The sequence below is a fragment of the Helianthus annuus genome, chromosome 4, assembly GCF_002127325.2.
Source record: "Helianthus annuus cultivar XRQ/B chromosome 4, HanXRQr2.0-SUNRISE, whole genome shotgun sequence".
NCBI classification, from domain to species: Eukaryota; Viridiplantae; Streptophyta; class Magnoliopsida; order Asterales; family Asteraceae; genus Helianthus; species Helianthus annuus.
Window position 1 is genome coordinate 11,345,346 of NC_035436.2, and position 19,339 is coordinate 11,364,684.

General features: G+C 41.7%; 1 protein-coding gene and 1 non-coding gene across 2 annotated transcripts; both read right to left on the bottom strand.

Annotated features, from left to right (window-relative positions):
• Positions 1–7,326: 7,326 nt before the first annotated feature.
• On the bottom strand, positions 7,327–7,432 carry LOC118491991. Its single transcript, XR_004892435.1, has one exon. It is a non-coding gene; the product is annotated as a small nucleolar RNA R71 (small nucleolar RNA).
• A 9,126-nt stretch (positions 7,433–16,558) lies between these two features.
• On the bottom strand, positions 16,559–17,887 carry LOC110932901. The gene has a single exon (XM_022176153.1). It carries the CDS (start codon positions 17,885–17,887, stop codon positions 16,559–16,561), a length of 1,329 nt encoding a protein of 442 aa, XP_022031845.1.
• Between the last annotated feature and the right edge of the window lie 1,452 nt (positions 17,888–19,339).

The following is a 19,339-nucleotide window of genomic DNA, read 5'->3' on the forward strand; positions in this document are numbered from 1 at the left end:
AAATTTTATAAACTAGTTTTTTTTAAGTTATTAGTATTTAGGTTAACGAATCAATATTGAGCATATCACATTTGGCTAGGGTTTATGAATTAATATTGTCAATAAGTTTTTCGGTTTAGATTGGGCTAGGTTTATTTTTAATTTTTAGATCGAAATTAAACAATTCAAAAACTTAAGAAGAAAAGAAATAAAGAATACTCACAACTCACAATCAGCACAACAGCAGCGACTTCAGCCAATTAGCCTGTTCGATGATTATTGTTCTGAACTATTTCAGCAATCAGCAGTGATCAATTAAAGCTTGTTTTTTGGATTTTGGTTTCGTCATCACTTCAAAGAATTCAAACAATCAATTAACAAGCAAATTAACAACCAATAATCAGCCAATAACAAGTAACAAGAATAAAACTAATAAAACTAATCAAACTAACCAATAATCAGCCAATCTTCTATTCGATATGATCGTCTATTCGTCTGTGACTCTGTTCGATGACTCGATGTGCTGCTGCCAGTTCCGTTCGAACTTCGAAGATGATCTTCTGTGCGATACGATTGCCTAATCAAACAATTATCAAACAAATAACAATCAAACTAACAACCTATTCGAACAATTATCAATCAAACAATTTCGAACATTGCCTATTCTGACTATTCATATCTTATTTTCGAACAATCAAAGTATCAAACTAACAACCGGTTCAAACAATTATCAATCAAATAACAATCAAACAATTATCAAACAAATAACAATCAAACCTGTATTTCTGCTGCTGCCGCTGCCAATCAAAATAATAAAACAATCAGCGACCAAGGCTGATCTGTTGATACTTGAATCTGTTCTGTCTCTGCCTCTGTGTTCGAAGATGATCATCAGCGATGTCTGACTCTATCGACGTTTGATATCCCTGATTAAATTGCCGCCCATTTGATTCAATCTTGGGCTATTATTTAGTTATTTGGGCTTATCTAATGTGCTATTATTTAGTTATTTATTGTTATTATTTAGTTTCTTATTGGGCTTATTATTGGTTTGTATTCATCATCACCAAGTGGGTTTATTATTGCTTTGTAAAAAAAATTTGAGGGGTGTCCTATGTAAAAAAATCGAAAAAAAAATTTACACTACCGGAAAAAAGTTGAGCCGTAGCCCGGGCTACGCCTGGACCTACATTAGGTCCGCCCCTGGTTGAATTATTCTACAAAAGAGTATAAATATAAGAAGTGTAAGAAAACACTATAAAGTGACAAGTGTCCCAAAAGAAATCAAAGGGAAAAGGTAATTATGTCAAAAAGAATAAATAGTTTATGCACATGCAAGTCACATACTATTTCCCTCTATTTTTTAAACGTCCATAACGTTTTTATACGTCATTTGTTTTTAAAGAAATATATACCATAAAATCTAGCGTGTTTTTATCTTTAATATGGGTACCATATTGTTATATTTAGAAAAAAAATTGAAAACTCAGTTGCGTATTACACAATGAACATAACATATAACACAATGGTATCAAACTAAAAACACAATGGAAAGTGGACCAACAACACAATCGATGACATCAGATAAAAGACACAATGGACATAACGTAAAACACAATGAGCATCAAATGAAAACACAATGGAGAGTAGACCAAAAACACAATCGATGGCAACAGATAAAAGACACAATGTAAAACACAATGAGTATCAAACTAAAAACACAATGGAAAGTAGATTAAAAACACAATTGATGACGATAGATAAAAGACACACTTAGTGAGAGCAAATAAAAGACACAATGGACAACATACTAAAACACAATGGACAACAGACTAATACACAATGAACAACAGATTAAAACACAATGGATAGCAGAATAAACACAATGAACAGAACCTATAACAAAATGTATAGAGTACCAATATATAACATGATCTTCATTGTGTCATACATTGTGCTATAGGTTCTGATAAAAATGCAATGAACAAAGCCCAAATTAACACTGTGTTATAAGTTTTGATAATAACACAGTGTACAGAAACTGAAGAAACACTGGTTTAATTGATCGGAATCAACTTAACCAGGGGGTTTGAATCTGCATAAAAGGGTTTATCTCTTCTCGTTCGGTTTGTGGGTGACAGATCTTCTTCTTCTCACAATAACTGCAAAACAGCCACCGTTAGACTCGCCACGGGGAGAATGGGGGTTCTCTCCGTGACCACCCTCCGGCGTGAGAATAAGTACAGGGTTTATGAAGAAGAAGAAGAAGAAGTGAAAGTGAAGTGAATGTAACTTGAAGATTATACCTGAATTATCCTTCTATTTATAGCCGAAGTTTGGGCAGGAAAACCTGTTGGTTAAATATTGACGGAAAGTGCTATTTCCGTAAGCGGTTATTTTTCCCTCCATTAATCACTTAACGAGTGTGAGAGCACATGGATCACGATCTTTGATCAACGATTGGGGTATTGCCACGTGGAAAGTGGGCAAGTGAAGATCTCTCATCAATTCCGTGCCATCATCGTGACTTCAAGGGAGCCTGGGATGATGACACGTGGCCATTCCGTTATTATCTGCTATGGGGATTGGCGCAAGGATTTGCTAGTTTCCTTTTGGCGCGCAGGTGTAGGATATTGTTTTCTTTCTAAGCTCTCTTTATAGGACCAGTGTGCGGCCGCGCAAGGTCTAAAGAGGGTTAGAAGGACGAGGTTGTGGTATGGTCCCAAGTACTTGGAGCAAGGTTTTTGGGACCTTACCCCTTCAAGTCCCCCCAGTCTAGTGTTACTCTTATGCAAATAAGTGGAGCACTAGACTATGAGAGAGGGTTGCTTTTGCTGTAGAGTTTTTGGCGCGAAAGTGGAGAATATTTTGGGAGAAGATACTCTTGCTTATTATTCTGATTTTGAAAATATTAATTTTGGAAGAATGGAAATCTTGTGGAGAAAGATATTTTGTATCTTTCTTTGAACTGTTCTCTTGAGTGAGGAGCTTTTTTAATTATGAGCTGACTGCTGCTTACATCATTGTAAAAATGTAATTTGTATTGCCTCTTCGTCTTTTAACTGAACTGTAGCCTTGGGAATATGTGCGGGCCTCTCAGAGATCATTTATTGTGATATGACGATTGCAGTGGCAGCGCCGTTTCTAAGGGGAGTGATTTGACACTTAATCATCACAAGTCCCTTTTTTTCAAAGCTGACGTTAGTCATTCCGGCCTATATATTCCTCTTGAGTGTGCAGATATTTTCCAAATTTGGGGAAAATGAAGACTAAGCGACGGTTTCGATGCTGGAGAATCTCTGAAATTCTAAAGGTCTTTGACGCTGCCGATGCTCTGCTACTTTTCTTCGGTTTGTCCATCGCAGCAGGTGCCGGGAATGGAGGTGTTCGTGAAGTATTTCTTCCTGAGTCCTCAAAGGATCTTACCCTCTCTTGCTCTACAGATGATAATAATGAGGGGGTAACCAAGCTGTCGGCCAATGTCGTAACCCGATCCTTTCCGGCTGACTGGAGGGGCGGTTGCTCGATCGTTTACCGGCGGCGCCGTCGTGGCTCTTCTTCAGCTTTTCCGACGGAGATTCCGACCGGTGTGAATATGGTTACTCTTGCTATGGATGATGGGGGAGGTGTAAAACCCCTGGATTGCTGAACCCCATCCTCTTTCTTAGTATGGTGAAGTTTTGTACACTTCGTTGGGTGTGTTGGGCATGTTTTGGTGTGTAGTTTGTTTGATTTGTAACTAATGTTTTGGTATATTGCCGTGTTTTGTAAATTTTGTTATAGTGCTTTGCTGCACTAGTAACTTTTTCCTTTTGATGTATTGCATACATGTTTTGTATTTGTTGCGCGTGGCGTATAAGTTGTGTTTGAATTACAATATGTTGCATGTGTATAATTACTTTGTTTAGGTAAAGCGAATAAGAATGGTATTGAGCTCACGTGCGAACGTAGGTCTGGGCTGTGCACAGGGACTTGTGCCCGTTAGACCGTTCATGAGGCTTTCAATGTTTCACCATATTGTTTTCGCGTGTACCAAAAGGAATTACATGTAATTTGTAATAAACAGTAAAATATGTAGGGATAATCTTTGTATTAATAAGGCGCGGGGCTGATGGATACAAAGTGAAATAATTAGAATAAATACATTGCCTGTATATGTCTGTCCTTCTGTGGCGAATAGCTTGGCTTGGTCATATGTAGCACCTGCGCAGCTACTGCGCGTTCCATGTGCGGGGAACGTTTGTTCCGTCGAGTCTCTTTAAGGTGTACACCCCTTTGCCCAGGACTTCATCAATAATGTACGGTCCTTCCCATTTAGGTGCTAATTTGCCTGGCTTTTCCGCGTTGGACGCTTCGTTGTCGCGCAGAACGAAATCCCCTGGGACGAAGGTGCACATGCGTACGCGCGCGTTGTAGTATTTTTCTAATTTGGATTTATACCTTGCTTCTATGATGGCTGCGTTCTCGCGCCATTCCTCGAGAAGGTCTAGATCCATTCTTCGTTCTTTTTCATTATCTTGTTTTTCCATGGCAAGCATGCGCAGTGACGGAAGGCCGATTTCTGCTGGGATTACTGCCTCCGAACCATATACGAGGCTAAATGGGGTTTCCCCTGTACTGGTTTTTAGCATGGTGCGATGAGCCCATAAGATGCTAGGGAGCTCATCCACCCATTGACGGTGGTCCGTAGGACAACCCTTAAAAGGTCTAAATATATGCACATTCCATGCTTTATTCGGTTAATTGCTTGAACTTGGTAACCCCTCTATGATTGATGATGCAGGTGCTAAAGTACTCAAAATGTGGGTTTTAGAAGGCAGGACCGGTTGCTAGAAGCTGGTGGAGTTAAAGAGTGAAAGACGTGAAGAGTTGGTGAACAAAATAAAAGGAAACAAGACTCAGCGCCATAGCCTACGGCACTTGGCCGTAGGTTACGGCTCCAAACCTTTCCAACATCTCCCCGCCGTAAAACAGGAGCCCCCAGCCGTAAGGCTTAACTGCTCGCCGTAACCTACGGCAGGTGGCCGTAGGTTACGGCTCCGTGTTGACCTGTTGACTAGCTTACTGCCGTAACCTACAGCAGGCAGCCGTAGGTTACGGCGCCGACTGGGCTCAAGTTGTAACCTTCGCATTAAATGGCCTTTTTGATGGAGAATTATGATTTTTAATCAGGTATTTTCGGTTACTACTTAGGGGGAACGAGTTTGGGAGTATATGAGAGGCACTTGGGAGTTAAGAACAATATCTTATCACTTATCTTTCATCTAGACTTTGTTGCTTGTAATTGTGTTGAACAATTTTCTCTTTTATTTGCATTATGATGTCGCTTCAAGCCATGCGTGGCTAAACACTCTATGGTCATCCTAGATTGAAGGTTTGTTTGAGACAATTGTGTTTTGATTCCATATTTCTAGAATGGTAAACTTTATCTATGTCTTGTTTATTATGGTGTGTGATTGCTTACTTGTAAATTGTTGATTCTTATGATATTCTAGTTTGAAACCATACGTTCTTGGTGCCGTTGGCAATCGAGATATCATGGGTAGAATTAGGATTGGGTAAGGGGTGATTGGTCATCGGGTAACAACCTCACGTTCTAGGAATCTGAGTACTTCGTTCCCTTTTATCACAACAAGTAATTACATATGAACTATGTCTATGTAGTTCTTTCTAGTGGAAGATAGCACAAACGTTGAAGCAAACCGGAAACTTAGGATGGTCATTTGTCTCTAAATTGTTTACAAACTCAATTCTCATTTCGCAAATTAATTAGTAATCTTAGTTTTAAAAACCAATCCAATTAAACCAACTCGTGAATTTTATTTTATTTGCAACTAGATTAATTTAGTTAAATAGATAAACTTTAAAATAGCACATTTTCCACAAACTCCCTGTGTTCGATACCCACTTACCGCTATGTATTTAGTTGTATTTGAATTAAATTTGGTTGTGACCACGACATCACGTCAAATTTTGGCGCCGTTGCCGGGGAGTAGTGCGCAACGTGTGTTATTTTTGTTCTTTTCTTAAGTTTGTTATTTTTCTAGTTTACGCGGGGTGTGTTAGTGTGCAGGTATTTACAAGTGCATGCGTACTAGAAGCTCTCACAAGCTTTCACCACTAGTATTTGATCCGGAAATTGAACGAACTTTGCAAGCAAATAGGATTTTACTAAGAGAAAATACAATCAGCGGTTCACCAACAACACCGATTACACCACTTCGATACATGGATAGGGATCCACCACCACCACCCACTACGGCTGAACCTGCTCAACCATTTATACCAACAACCACTCAACCTTCACCAAATACCACCCTTCAAACAAATACCACTGAACCCACCATAGTTTAAAATGTCACACCAACCAACACCACACAACCCATTACTACTCAAGAAGAACCAACCATTACCTTCAACCCTTCCATACTATACCACCATTATCCCATTTCTTCCCGGGTGCGGGTCCATCATATTCAAGCTATACCATAGCACCAAACTCGAACATTGTCCATGCTTCATTGTTTAGACCAGCAAACCAGTCGGGTTTTCAATACTCTACTTTTCCATTTGGGCAATCTTCGGGAATTCAATGAGATGGGTATGATGAAGGATATGAGGAGTTTGAGGGTTTTGATGAAGACGGGTATGCCTATGGGGGTGATGGAGATCAAGGAGATTTCAGTTATATGCAAAGCCAAATGCAAGTAATGCCAAATGTTGGTGGAGTGCAACAACAACAACTCATACCTCAACACATTAGGCCAAGGCCACAAGGGCCACAATTGCAACGTCCGGTACCATTGCACCAAGTTCGTCCACCGAATGTTCAACAACAATTCCAAAGGCCAATTCAAAACCCACCGATGCCACAACAACAATTTCAACAACCAAATGCACCACAAGGGCATATACCAAGACCAATGGGTCCAGTTCGTCCAAGAGGTAGGTTTGGTGTACCAAGGAGGCATCTTAGAGAGCATGCGAGGGGTATTGAAGCGCATTTTAGGCCGGTGATTACTCACAATCCTTCACCGGCTGTTATTCCTCACAATAACCAAGGAAGAACTTTTGAAGTAAGGACTAATTCCTTACAAAGTTTGCCGAAATATAAGGGTCTAGCAACGGAAGAGCCTTATTTCCATTTGGAGGCCTACGACTCAATTTGCAACACTCTTGGGAGTCAAGTTTTTTCGGCCGATGATGTAAAGTTGGTTTTGTTTCAATTTTCTTTGGAGGATAAGGCAAAGAAGTGGTTCTACACTTTGCCTTCGGCATCTATTTATACTTGGGCGGAGATGCAACAAATTTTCTTAGACGAATTTTATACCGCCCAAAAGACCAATGATGCTAGGAAAGGGTTGAGGAGTTTCCAATAACAACAAGGCGAAATGTTCCATGAAGCCTTCGAGCGCTTTAATATGATGATCAAGAATTGCCCGCATCATGGAATTGAGCTTTGGGAGTTAATGAATGCCTTCCACGAGGGGTTGTGTGCCGAAGATGCACGTGATTTAATGTCCATCACAAATGTGACTTTTGGCACCAATTATGAGAATGATGATTGGGAGTTCTTGGAACAAATGGCCATTACTTCAAAGAGAAAAGCTCAAGCATCAAGGAGAGCACGACCGGCCGTTACTCGAACACAAGTGCATGCAGCCGATGAAGGTAATGTACAAACTTCTAACCAAATTTATGATGTTTGTGCTATTTGCAATGAAATACGTCATGCGGCTGAAAATTGCCAAGGGATGGTGGAAGGGCAATATGAGGAGGTGAATGCCTTGCAAGGTCAAGGAGGGGGTGGTAGAAACTTCAACATGAACTCTAACACTTACCACCCCGGGTTGAGGAACCACCCAAATTTCCGATATGGGAATCCTTCAAATCAAGCAAACCCGGATTTTCAAGGTAGCCAAGGAAACTATGGTTCGCGCCAACCTTACAATAACCAAAGTGGATATCGAGGTGGGAACAACCAAGGATACCAAAGGCAATATCAAACGGGTCAAGAACAAGGGGGGTCCTCGGGTGGAAATGAAATGATGGAAATGTTGAAGAGCATGCAAGCGGAAATGCAAAAGAGGAACCAAATGGATGACGCTTGCATACAAAAAGATGAGGCCCGAGATAAAGCGATTCAAACCTTGACCACCCAAATGGGTCAACTTGCAACCGAAGTGTCTGAATTGAAGAAAAGCAAAGGTCAATTACCAAGCGACACTAAGGTAAACCCGTCTCATAGTACTTCAAGAGGTAATAATGTTAATATTCACCATGTAAGTGTTTTGAGAAGTGGGAAAGAGTACAAAACCAATCCTTCACCGGATTTGGTTGATGGGGTGGTTGAGGATATAACGGGTCAAGATAGTGAGGAAGAAAATGAATCACCCATTGTTTCTTCTAAAAAACCCAATTTTGAAAAAACCGAAGTTAATAAAGAAAAAGAAAAGGTGAATGAGGGTGAGGGAGCTAGTGAAGTACCATTTCCGTCGGCTTTATTAGATCCGGGTAGAAAAAATTTTATTTCAAAACGGGGACCTCAAAAAGAGGAAATGTGGGAGGTTTTTAAACAGGTTAAAATCAATCTTTCTTTACTTGAAGCTATCAAACAGGTACCCGCTTACGCCAAGTTTCTAGAAGAATTGTGTGCCCAAAAGAGGCAACAAAAAGTGCCTAAATTGGTAGACTTGACGGAGCGGGTAAGTGCGGTATTGAAAGGAGACCTTCCTCCTAAGCTACAAGATCCGGGAACGCCTCTAATAAACATCCAAGTTGGAAATTTTCAAACCGCCAGGGCGTTATTGGATCTTGGAGCCGGAGTAAGTATCCTACCGGGGGGGTTATATGACCAATACGATTTTGGTCCATTGAAGCGGGTTGAGACAACGGTTGTATTAGCTGACTTGTCTCACAAACTTCCTCGGGGTATCGTATGGGATGTGATAGTTAAGGTTGATGAGTTTTATTATCCCGTGGATTTTCTTGTGCTATATTACTCATCCGCGGACCCAATTCAACAACAAAATGTTATTTTGGGTCGGCCATTTTTAAACACCGCACATGTCGTTATTGATTGTTGATATGGTACAGTCGACATGACATTCGGTAATAGAAAAATGAGATTAAATGTTTTTACTAACGGTACTAACGTTTATGGTGATGAGTGTTTCTTAGCAGATTTCATAGATGGATACGACCCGAAGGAGTTCGAAGAGGAAATTTTGGGTTCTTGTGTTTGTGATGTGTCTTTGCAGGTTCATGCATGTGAGTTGGAGATGGAAGAGAAAGAGCAAGAGGCTCTTGCGCTGAAAGAAGGAAGACCGCCATGGACCCACCAAACGGATGCTTTACCGGTGGAAATCGATTCGGGTACAAAGCCTTCTTTGGAATGTCCACCAAGTGTAGAGTTGAAAGAGCTACCAAAGCACCTAAAGTATGCGTTTTTGGGGGAGAATGACACTTTACCGGTGATCATTGCTTCCAATTTGGCGGTAGCTCAAGAGGAGGAGTTGATACGGGTGTTGAAGGCTCACAAGGCGGCAATTGGGTGGACGATAGCCGATTTAAAAGGTATTAGTCCATCCATTGTGATGCACAAAATCATTACAAGTGAGGATGCAAAGCCGACCCGTGAAACACAAAGAAGATTGAACCCAAATTTGAGAGATGTGGTAAAGAAAGAAGTGATCAAGTGGTTGGATGCGGGGATCATTTATCCCATCTCGGATAGTGCGTGGGTAAGTCCGACTCAGGTAGTGCCTAAAAAATCCGGCATCCAGGTAGTAAAAGATGAGCAAGGTGAGCAAATCGCCACCCGCCCGGTAACCGGGTGGCGAGTTTGCATTGATTATCGAAAATTAAACGCCGCTACCTCCAAAGACCATTTCCCGTTACCCTTCATTGGCCAAATAATTGAAAAACTTTCCGGTCAAAAATATTATTGTTTTTTGGATGGGTACTCGGGATATAACCAAATTGCTATTCACCCAGACGACCAACACAAAACCACGTTTACATGTCCATATGGTACATTCGCTTTTCGGCGAATGCCATTTGGACTATGTAACGCCCCGGCCACATTCCAAAGATGTATGATGAGTATATTTTCGGATATGGTTGGGGAATCTCTTGAAGTGTTTATGGATGATTTTTCCATCTTTGGCCCAAGTTTCAATTCTTGTCTTGACGAATTGGAAAAAGTTTTAAAAAGATGTGTTGAGACGAACTTGGTCCTAAGTTGGGAAAAGAGCTATTTTATGGTTCAAGAGGGTATTGTGTTGGGGCATGTAATATCGGACCGGGGAATGGAGGTAGACAAAGCAAAGATTCGGGTAATTTCATCTCTACCCCCACCAAAGAATGTTAAGGGGGTGAGATCATTTTTCGGACACGTGGGGTTCTGTAGAAGGTTTATTAAGGGTTTTAGTGTAATTACAAAACCTTTATGCAACTTATTATTGAAAGATGTTCCATTTGATTTTACTGACGAATGTTTGCAAGCGTTTCATGTGTTGAAGGAACAGTTGGTGAAGGCACCTATCTTGCAACCACCGGATTGGTCAAAGCCGTTTGAAATTATGTGTGATGCTAGCGACACGACTATTGGCGCGATTTTGGGTCAAAGGGTGGATAAGAAACCGGTGGTGATATATTATGCAAGCAAAACTTTGTCCGAGGCGCAACTGAATTACACCATGACCGAGAAAGAATTATTAGCGGTGGTGTATGCCTTAGACAAGTTTAGATCTTACATTTGGGGGAGCAAGGTGATAGTGTATTCGGATCATAGTGCGGTCCGATATTTGATGGAAAAGAAGGATGCAAAGCCCCGGTTGATTCGTTGGGTGCTTTTGTTGCAAGAATTTGATCTTGAGATTCGGGACAAAAAGGGATGTGAAAATGTTGTTGCGGATCATTTGTCCCGAAATCCATTGGAAGGTGTTGATGACCCGATTGAGATTAATGAACGGTTTCCCGACGAGCAATTGTTAGCCGTATCTACTTTTGTTGAACCTTGGTATGCCCACTACATGAACTATTTGGCCAAGGGTGCAATTCCGAACCATTGGACGAAGAAGAGACGACAACAATTTCTTAGTCAAGTGAAGCAATATATATGGGATGAACCGGACTTGTTCAAAATCAGACCCGATCAAGTGATACGAAGATGTGTTCCCGAAACTGAAATTTTAGAGATTTTGACTCATGCTCATTCATCGGCATGTGGAGGGCATTTTAGTGGGAACAAGACGGGTTATCGGGTGTTATCTAGTGGGTTCTATTGGCCCACGATTTTTAAGGATTCTTGCGAGTATGCCCGAAATTGCATCAATTGTCAAAGAGTGGGAAGCATTTCGAAACGGGATGAAATGCCGTTACAACCGATTTTGGTAGTGGAGGTATTTGATATTTGGGTAATAGACTTCATGGGTCCTTTCCCAAACTCAAATGGGTTTTTGTACATATTGGTTGCGGTTGACTACGTTTTGAAATGGATTGAAGCTATCACTACAAGGACCAACGATCACTCCGTTGTATGTAAGTTTGTGCAATCCAACATTTTTGCTCGATTCGGTGTGCCTAGGGTGATAATAAGTGATGGCGGATCACACTTCAAGAACTTCAATTTTGGGAAATTGTTAAAAAGGTACAATGTGAATCACCGCGTTGCTACACCGTACCATTCGCAAACTAGTGGTCAAGTGGAAGTGTCTAACCGGCAAATTAAAGAAATTTTAATGAAGACGGTAAGAACGGATCGGAAAGATTGGTCAAGCAAGCTTGATGACGCGTTGTGGGCTTATCGAACGGCCTACAAAACTCCACTTGATACAACTCCTTATCGAATGGTGTATGGAAAAGGATGTCATTTACCTATGGAATTGGCACATCGGGCATATTGGGAAATTAAAACGGTGAACGCAAACTATGATGAAGCGGGTCGGGCGAGAAAGCAACAATTGAACGAAATTGAGGAAATAAGGGATCAAGCTTATGAGTGTGCATCCGCATATAAAGACAAACCGAAGAAAGTTCATGATGCGAAGTTAAGGAAAAAGAACTTTGAAGTGGTTCAAAAAGTGTGGTTGTACAATTCAAGATTGAAGACGTTTGCGGGGAAACTCAAAAGCAAGTGGATGGGTCCTTACGTTTTCTGAAGAGTGGGAAGATTTGGTGATGTTGACATTCAAGACGAACAAACAAATAAGCAACAAACGGTGAACGGGCATCGGCTCAAACCGTACTTGGAAGGTAACGATATCAATAATCTCGAGCTCGACAAAGTGGGTTACATTTTACGCCCAGTGGATGACGAAGAAACGTAAAAGAGTCCCAGGTTTGGTGGTTGTAAATATTTAGTTTAGTTTATTTTGGTTTGAATAAGTTCCGTTTAAACCGGTGTTCGAAACAAGTGTGGGGAATTTTTCACGGATTTCCCGAACATTGTGTTGAGTACAACACGGGTTTTTAACGGGGGGTAGGGTAATAATTTTCATGTTTTCAAAAATTTAGAAAAACACTAAAAATTAAAAAATTCTATAAACTAAAAAAAACAACAATAAAAAAAATTTTACAAGTAAAATTTTTTTTGGCCCCCATATGTGCCCAGTGATAGCCGTAACTTACGGCTGGGGGGCGTAGGTTACGGCAAGCATCAATCAAAAAGAGCCTTACGGCTCATGCCTACTGTTTTACGGCAGTTCCAAGTTTCCCAGGTCTCACCGTAACCTACGGCAGGGAGCCGTAGGTTACGGCTCGCAGCTGAAATCCTGGGCTCTCCCTTCTGTCGGTTACGAATAAAAAAAACCGAAAATATTTATTAATAATAATAATACTTTAATAATAATAATAATAATAACTATCAATTTCACCCATCCCCAACCACACATCGTTCACTTTCCCCCATCCACACACTTTTTCTTCTTCTTCCCCATTAAGAACCCTAAAACTCCATAACCACCTACAAACTTCCATAACTCCTTCAATTTTTGCCCAAATCTAGTGATTTTTGAGTCCATCTTGGGTGAAATATCACAAGGATTATAGATTTGTACTCATATTTCGAAGATTCCTTTGTTTTGGGGTCGGATTTGAGCCTAGGGGGTGCCGAAAATTTGGGGCTTTTTGTGGGTTTTTGTGTGAACTTTAAGTTTTTGTGACTCTCATCTTCTACAACACCAAGGTATGCAATTTCACTTCATTTTCTTATGTACTTTGAGTTTTGTAAGTTTCCATTATAGTTTTTGCTTACACACTTGCTTGTATGTAATAGATGTTAGGATTTAGCGAACCTTTGAGGTATTATGGGTATGAATGTATTAGATGTTCGGTTAAAAATCTTTGGAAAAATTCTGATTTATAGGACATCATGCCGAAATTTTGTTTGAAAGAATGAAATTTTGGTTTTTGCACATCTATACCCATAACATGAAGCAAGTGTGGGGAAGAGTGGGTAGAAATACTAACTTGATTTGTTTGTGTGGTGTTTGAATGTGGTAGGCATGGTGACGAAAAAAGGGAAAGGAATTGCAAGTTCGTCTAATGAGCCTGAAGGGGATGATGCGCAACAAAAGAGGAGGAGATTGACCCGGGTTGGTGACCCGGACTCGGAGGAGGATGCACCTCCAAGGTGTTCGAAGCCGGATTGGACATCCGGTTCATTGCTAGACCAACCCGCGGAATGGAGAGAGGATCTATTTCATGAACAAATGAACAAGCTAAAACAACGGGGTGAAGCATTTATTTGTGAGAAGGAGATCAAGGAGGTTGATTTCGGGCCATTCGGGGTCACGGCTAAGTTTAACGCATTGGGTTGGGGGGCGGCTATGAAGTGTTATGATGGTGAGGTAAAGAAGATGTATGACAAGCAGATTCAAGAGTGGGTGGCATCACTCGAATGTCCCCCGTTTAAGGCCCCAAGCAAGATGAGGCTTGTTGGACGATGTAACGGGGTAAAAGTGGAAATGTCTTATGATTCTTTGCGACGAATAGCAAAGTTTGACGACGGACCGGCCAATGAGTACATCTACCCGAGCCTCAAAGATCTCTACCACGAGCCCAATAAGCATCCGCAATGGCAAAATATGCTTGATTACCTCTTCCTTCCGGGTACAACACATGGGAAGTTATATAGAAGCAATTTGAGAATGGAAGCAAAATTGTTGTTGACATTGTGCATGTATAATGTTGTTCCGAGGTGGGGTGACAAGATGGAAGTGCGGCACCAAAAGGTACCAATCTTATATATGATGATGCATGGATCTCCCAAGGTCCCTTTCCGATTTCTTGTGTTGAATAATATCTGGTTGGGCAAAAATAGTGGAGAAAGAAGGATTATACCACATTGCCGGTTGATCACAGCGTTGTTGAAAAAATATGGGGCAATTAAAGGCGATGAAAAAGGTTCTTACAAGAGGTTTAGACCATTTGACCTTAAGAATCTTGGGCCGGGATGGATTTACACAGAGTCGGAGAGGTTTCACAAGTTGAAAACAAATGGGAGAAGGTGGAGAGCATTGAAGGTGGATTTACGACCGGGAGAGGCCGAGGAGCCCGAAACATCGGATGACGAAGTGAGTGGAGATGATGACTACCGTGAAGACACATTCTTGGTGGATGCTCAGATAGAGGGTGCCAGTCAGGCGGGAGTTCAGGGAGCTGGTGTACAATCTGGTTACGTGGGGAGTGCATTTGATTATGCACAACAGGCTTATGATCCTTATTGGGCCCATTCGGGAAATATGGGCCAGATTATTGAACAGAGGCGGCCTCCCACTTTCGGTGAATGGAGTGAACCAAACCAGATGCTATTTAATCAACAAACTTTTATGGGTGCTAGTGTGGAAAGAGCTATCAAACGGAGCTACGATAGGAATGAGCAATGGAACCATGCTCATATGTATGCCCATGAAGAAGAAGTGAACAACCGTTACTTAGATGATCGCCAGAGACGCATGCATGATCAATGGCATGCGGGCCAACCAATTGAAGGAGATCCACCCGTTGTGGACTACACCACATTGCCACCAAATGATGGTAGTGTGTCATACCCCACCCCACCATTGCATCACTCTCAGTGGGTGGATCCACATGCTATGAGTTACAGCAGGCGAATCCAAGTGGTGATCAAGGAAGCAGCAGTAGCGGTGGAGCATTTGGCTTTAGTGAGTGGACTGATATGATGACATCCATTTTCGGACCTCCACAGCCGAAATACTACTAGCCAGGTTGTATCTTGTTCCTTTGTACATGTTTGTTTTTTTTTTTTTTTTTGTATGTTTTATGTTATGGTTGGGAGGTTGGGTGGTGTTTGATGTTGATATGTTTGTTGGGTTGTGAAAGTAGGTGGTGTCTATAAAAAGAATATACAAAAAGAAACTTGGGGTTTGAGAATATAAGCAATTGTTGATGTTTTTGGTTAAGCGATCTTTCCCTCAAATCCATACATTGGGACAATGTATCCCAAGTGTGGGGATGGGGGAAAATTTTGAGAAATTTAAAATTTTTGTAAACCCAAGCGGAAATTGTCAAAAATTTGAAAACTTGATATGGTTCCACTTGACACACCGACACCCATTCCTAGTCTTTTCTTGGTGAGGATTTGAGCCACACATGATTGTTATTGATATTTCATTGTTTGAGTGGCGGTGTGTGTTGCGTGTTAATAGAACTTGTGTGTGAATTCTTGTTAAATCCTAGAGTTAGTATGCTTTTGAAAATGATAAGGGGCTTTTAGGAAGCCTCGTCTAGATGTGTGAGAGTGCGGGATTGGTTGGTTGGACCTCATACTTTACATATATGAGCTTGGTATTGTGAGGGGTGGGGGTTTGGTCCTTAGAAAGACACGTTTGAGCCTTAAACCATTCAGTTGTGACCCAAGCCTACTTTCTACATAAATTTTACCTATTGAGATGACCCGGTCTAAGAGATTTAGTATGTAGTGTTGATGTTTTTGCATATTTTGTTGACAATAAAAGAAAAATACAAAAAGAAGGATGTAGTTGCGTTAGTAGATGGGAAAGTTGAAGAAGTTGTGTATATAGTGGAAATAAAAACCGGGTCAAATCAATTAGCTCTTGTATATATATACCACCATTTTCCTACCTTTGCACCTAGCCCCGTTACAACCCGTAAGTTCCTTTGATTCAAAAGCATGCTAGATAATTGTTAGGAGGAAACTTGATTCTTATACAAGCTTATTGTCGCACACACACACACACACGCATTGAGTGGTTTAGCATTATGTGCTATTCTTTCTTGTCACCGAGAGTTTTTGTAAGGGGTGTGTTTTGTGGTATGATTGAAAGTTAGTAGAAGGACAACACATTTTAGTTTGGGTTGCATGTTTGATCGCTTGTGTTTGTGAATAGTTTTTGAATTAGTTGCTTGGGACAAGCAACGGATAAGTGTGGGGATGTGACGGGTGGTCCGTAGGACAACCCTTAAAAGGTCTAAATATATGCACATTCCATGCTTTATTCGGTTAATTGCTTGAACTTGGTAACCACTCTATGATTGATGATGCAGGTGCTAAAGTACTCAAAATGTGGGTTTTAGAAGGCAGGACCGGTTGCTAGAAGCTGGTGGAGTTAAAGAGTGAAAGACGTGAAGAGTTGGTGAAAAAAATAAAAGGAAACAAGACTGCATTCATGATCTTTGCCACTACCATGCGTGGTCCGGCATGAATCCCACATAATCCTTTATGAATTTCTCTGACCATGTACTGCGCATCTGTTTTGTCGACACAGCGTAGGAGCGGACCCATAAATGATTTCTGGTATAAGATACCGTCTGCCATTTCGTAGTTCAGCGCTTTGTTCTGGATCTTCCTAGCTTCTGCTTTTTCTTCTGGAAGTTTGCCATGCTGCAAGTACATGATGATCGGGGACATCTCGACGATGTTTACTTGCTTTAGAGGGACGGATGGATTGGATAATACCTCGATGCGTACTTCTTTTGCTAGATGTTTGAAACTGGTGGCGGCCAGTTTGCTCAGTGCGTCCGCATGTTTATTTTCACTTCTGTTTATATGAACTCTCTTGAAAGTTTGGAACTGGCTGATAGGCATTCGTGCTTGCTCCAGATATAAAGCCATGGCTTCGCCCTTAGCATCGTAATGACCATTAACTTGTTCAGCCACTAGCTTTGAATCGATGTGAGCTTCGAGGTTTTTTGCTCCCATTTTAAGTGCCAAACGGAGGCCCGCAAGAAATGCTTCGTATTCTGCCTCGTTGTTTGTACTCTTGAAATCTAGGCGTATTGCGTATGTGAGCTCGTGATCATCTGGGCTAACCAATCGAAGACTTGCGCCTGCACCGTCGTCATTGGAAGCTCCGTCTGTGTGCAACGTCAAAACCCTATCCTCGAAGACTGGAATAGGGTTTTGGATTGCCTCACATTCTTGTATTTTGTCTACGGGAACTTTGGTGGCGAAGTCCGCTAATACTTGCCCTTTGATTGCCGGTCGAGGTTTGTATAGGATATTGTATCCTCCTAGCTCGATGGCCCATTTGGCCAATCGCCCCGCGACGTCGAGTTTAGACAGGATTTGACCTAGGTGATAATTAGTGAGTACTGTAATAACATGGCCAGAGAAATACCAGCGTAGCCTTCGTGATGCATGTACCAGTGCGAGGACGAGCTTTTCTATCATAGAGTAGCGTGTCTCTGGGCCAGTTAACATCTTGCTAATGTAGTATATCGGAGTTTGGACGCCATCTCTTTCTACCATTAACACCGTGCCAACCGCTACTTCTGCTGCTAACAGATATAAGATTAGTGGTTCTTCCTCTCGTGGCGCTGTTAAAGTTGGTAACTGGATCAGACATTCCTTCATTTGTTTGAAGGATTTCTCCGCTTCTGGCGTCCATTGAAAATGGCTCTTCTTGGCACAATTGCGCATGCTAATGAACGGATAGGATTTCTCGTCATGATTTGCCAAGAATCTGTTCAAGGCTGCTAATCAACCCGCGAGTCGTTGCATTTCTTTTAACTGTTGCTTGTACCTTCTCCGGGTTGACCTTAAAACCGTCTCTGGTTACTATGAACTCTAGAAATTTGCCCTCCTCCATTCCGAAGGAGCATTTCGTTGGGTTTGGTTTTAAATTGACGATGCGCAAAGAATCAAACGTGCGCTGAATGTTCGCGAGCATGGTCTCTTCTTCTTGGCTCATGATTACAAGGTCATCCATATAAACTTCCACTGTTTTACCAATGTCTTCCCCGAAGACTCTATCCATCAAGCGCTGGTAAGTAGCCCCTGCGTTGCGAAGACCAAAAGGCATTTTCGTATAGCAAAAGATACCTTTATCTGCACGGAAGGCTGTTTTTTCTTCATCTTCCTCTTTCATCTGTACTTGATGGTAGCCTTTGTAACAGTCTAGAAAACACTTCCAGCGGAAGGATGCTAGAGAGCCAACTTTCTTGTCTATTTCCGGGAGCGCATAGCAGTCTTTCGGGCAGGCTTTGTTGAGGTCTTTGAAGTCGACACACATGCGCCACCCGCCATTGTGTTTTTGTACCATTACCGGGTTGGCTACCCAGGTTTGGTATTGTACCTCGTGCAGGATCCCCGCATTAAGCAATTCTGTTACTTGCTCGTTCATTGCTTCTTCCTTTTCTGCGCTGAGACTGCGCCTTCCTTACGCGACAGGTTCTGCTGAAGGTCCGACATTTAAACAGTGTTGCGCTATGTCACGTGGTACTCCAGTCATGTCCACTGGGGACCAGGCAAAAATGTCCATGTTGTTGGAGAGTAGTTCCTTCAACTGTATCCGTATTTCTGGCGAAATAGTGTGCCCTAACAAGATGGTTTGTTCTGGATACTCCTCATTGAGAACCCATTTTTCTGGTTCGGTTGATGTTGAAGGTTTTGCAACTTTTGCTGGTGGTTCATCGTCCACGTACATAACTTCCTTGCTGGAATACAAGATTGCTACCCCCGTTTCCGTCGGAAAGCCGCAAGCAGCATGCGATATGGAAGTAATCATGCTGAATTCTCTCTGAGATCGTCTTCCCAGCAGTACATCATGGCGCGATGTTGCTGGCATAACCATGAAATTCACTGTGACAATGCGCGAGTGTTCGCCATCTGAGAGAGTCACAGGAAAAGCGATTTAACCCAGCGGAAAAACAGCTTCGTTGCAAAAACCAGTGAGAGGGAAATCGACTGGTTTTAAATGAGCTTTATCTTCTGGGTCAAGTTGTTTGAAACATTGTTCATAGATTATATCCATCGAACTTCCTGGATCTATGAACATATAATCAGTTCTGTAATGGCCGAAGATACCGGTGATAATTACTGGACGTTCTTCCTGAGGACCTCCGGGAACGACAGGGAATACCACTTGCTGCT

What these genes read in the sequence shown, in the direction of transcription:
- LOC110932901 (XM_022176153.1), bottom strand. Translation starts at nt 17,887, where the DNA reads ATGCGCAATTGTGCCAAGAAGAGCCATTTTCAATGGACGCCAGAAGCG.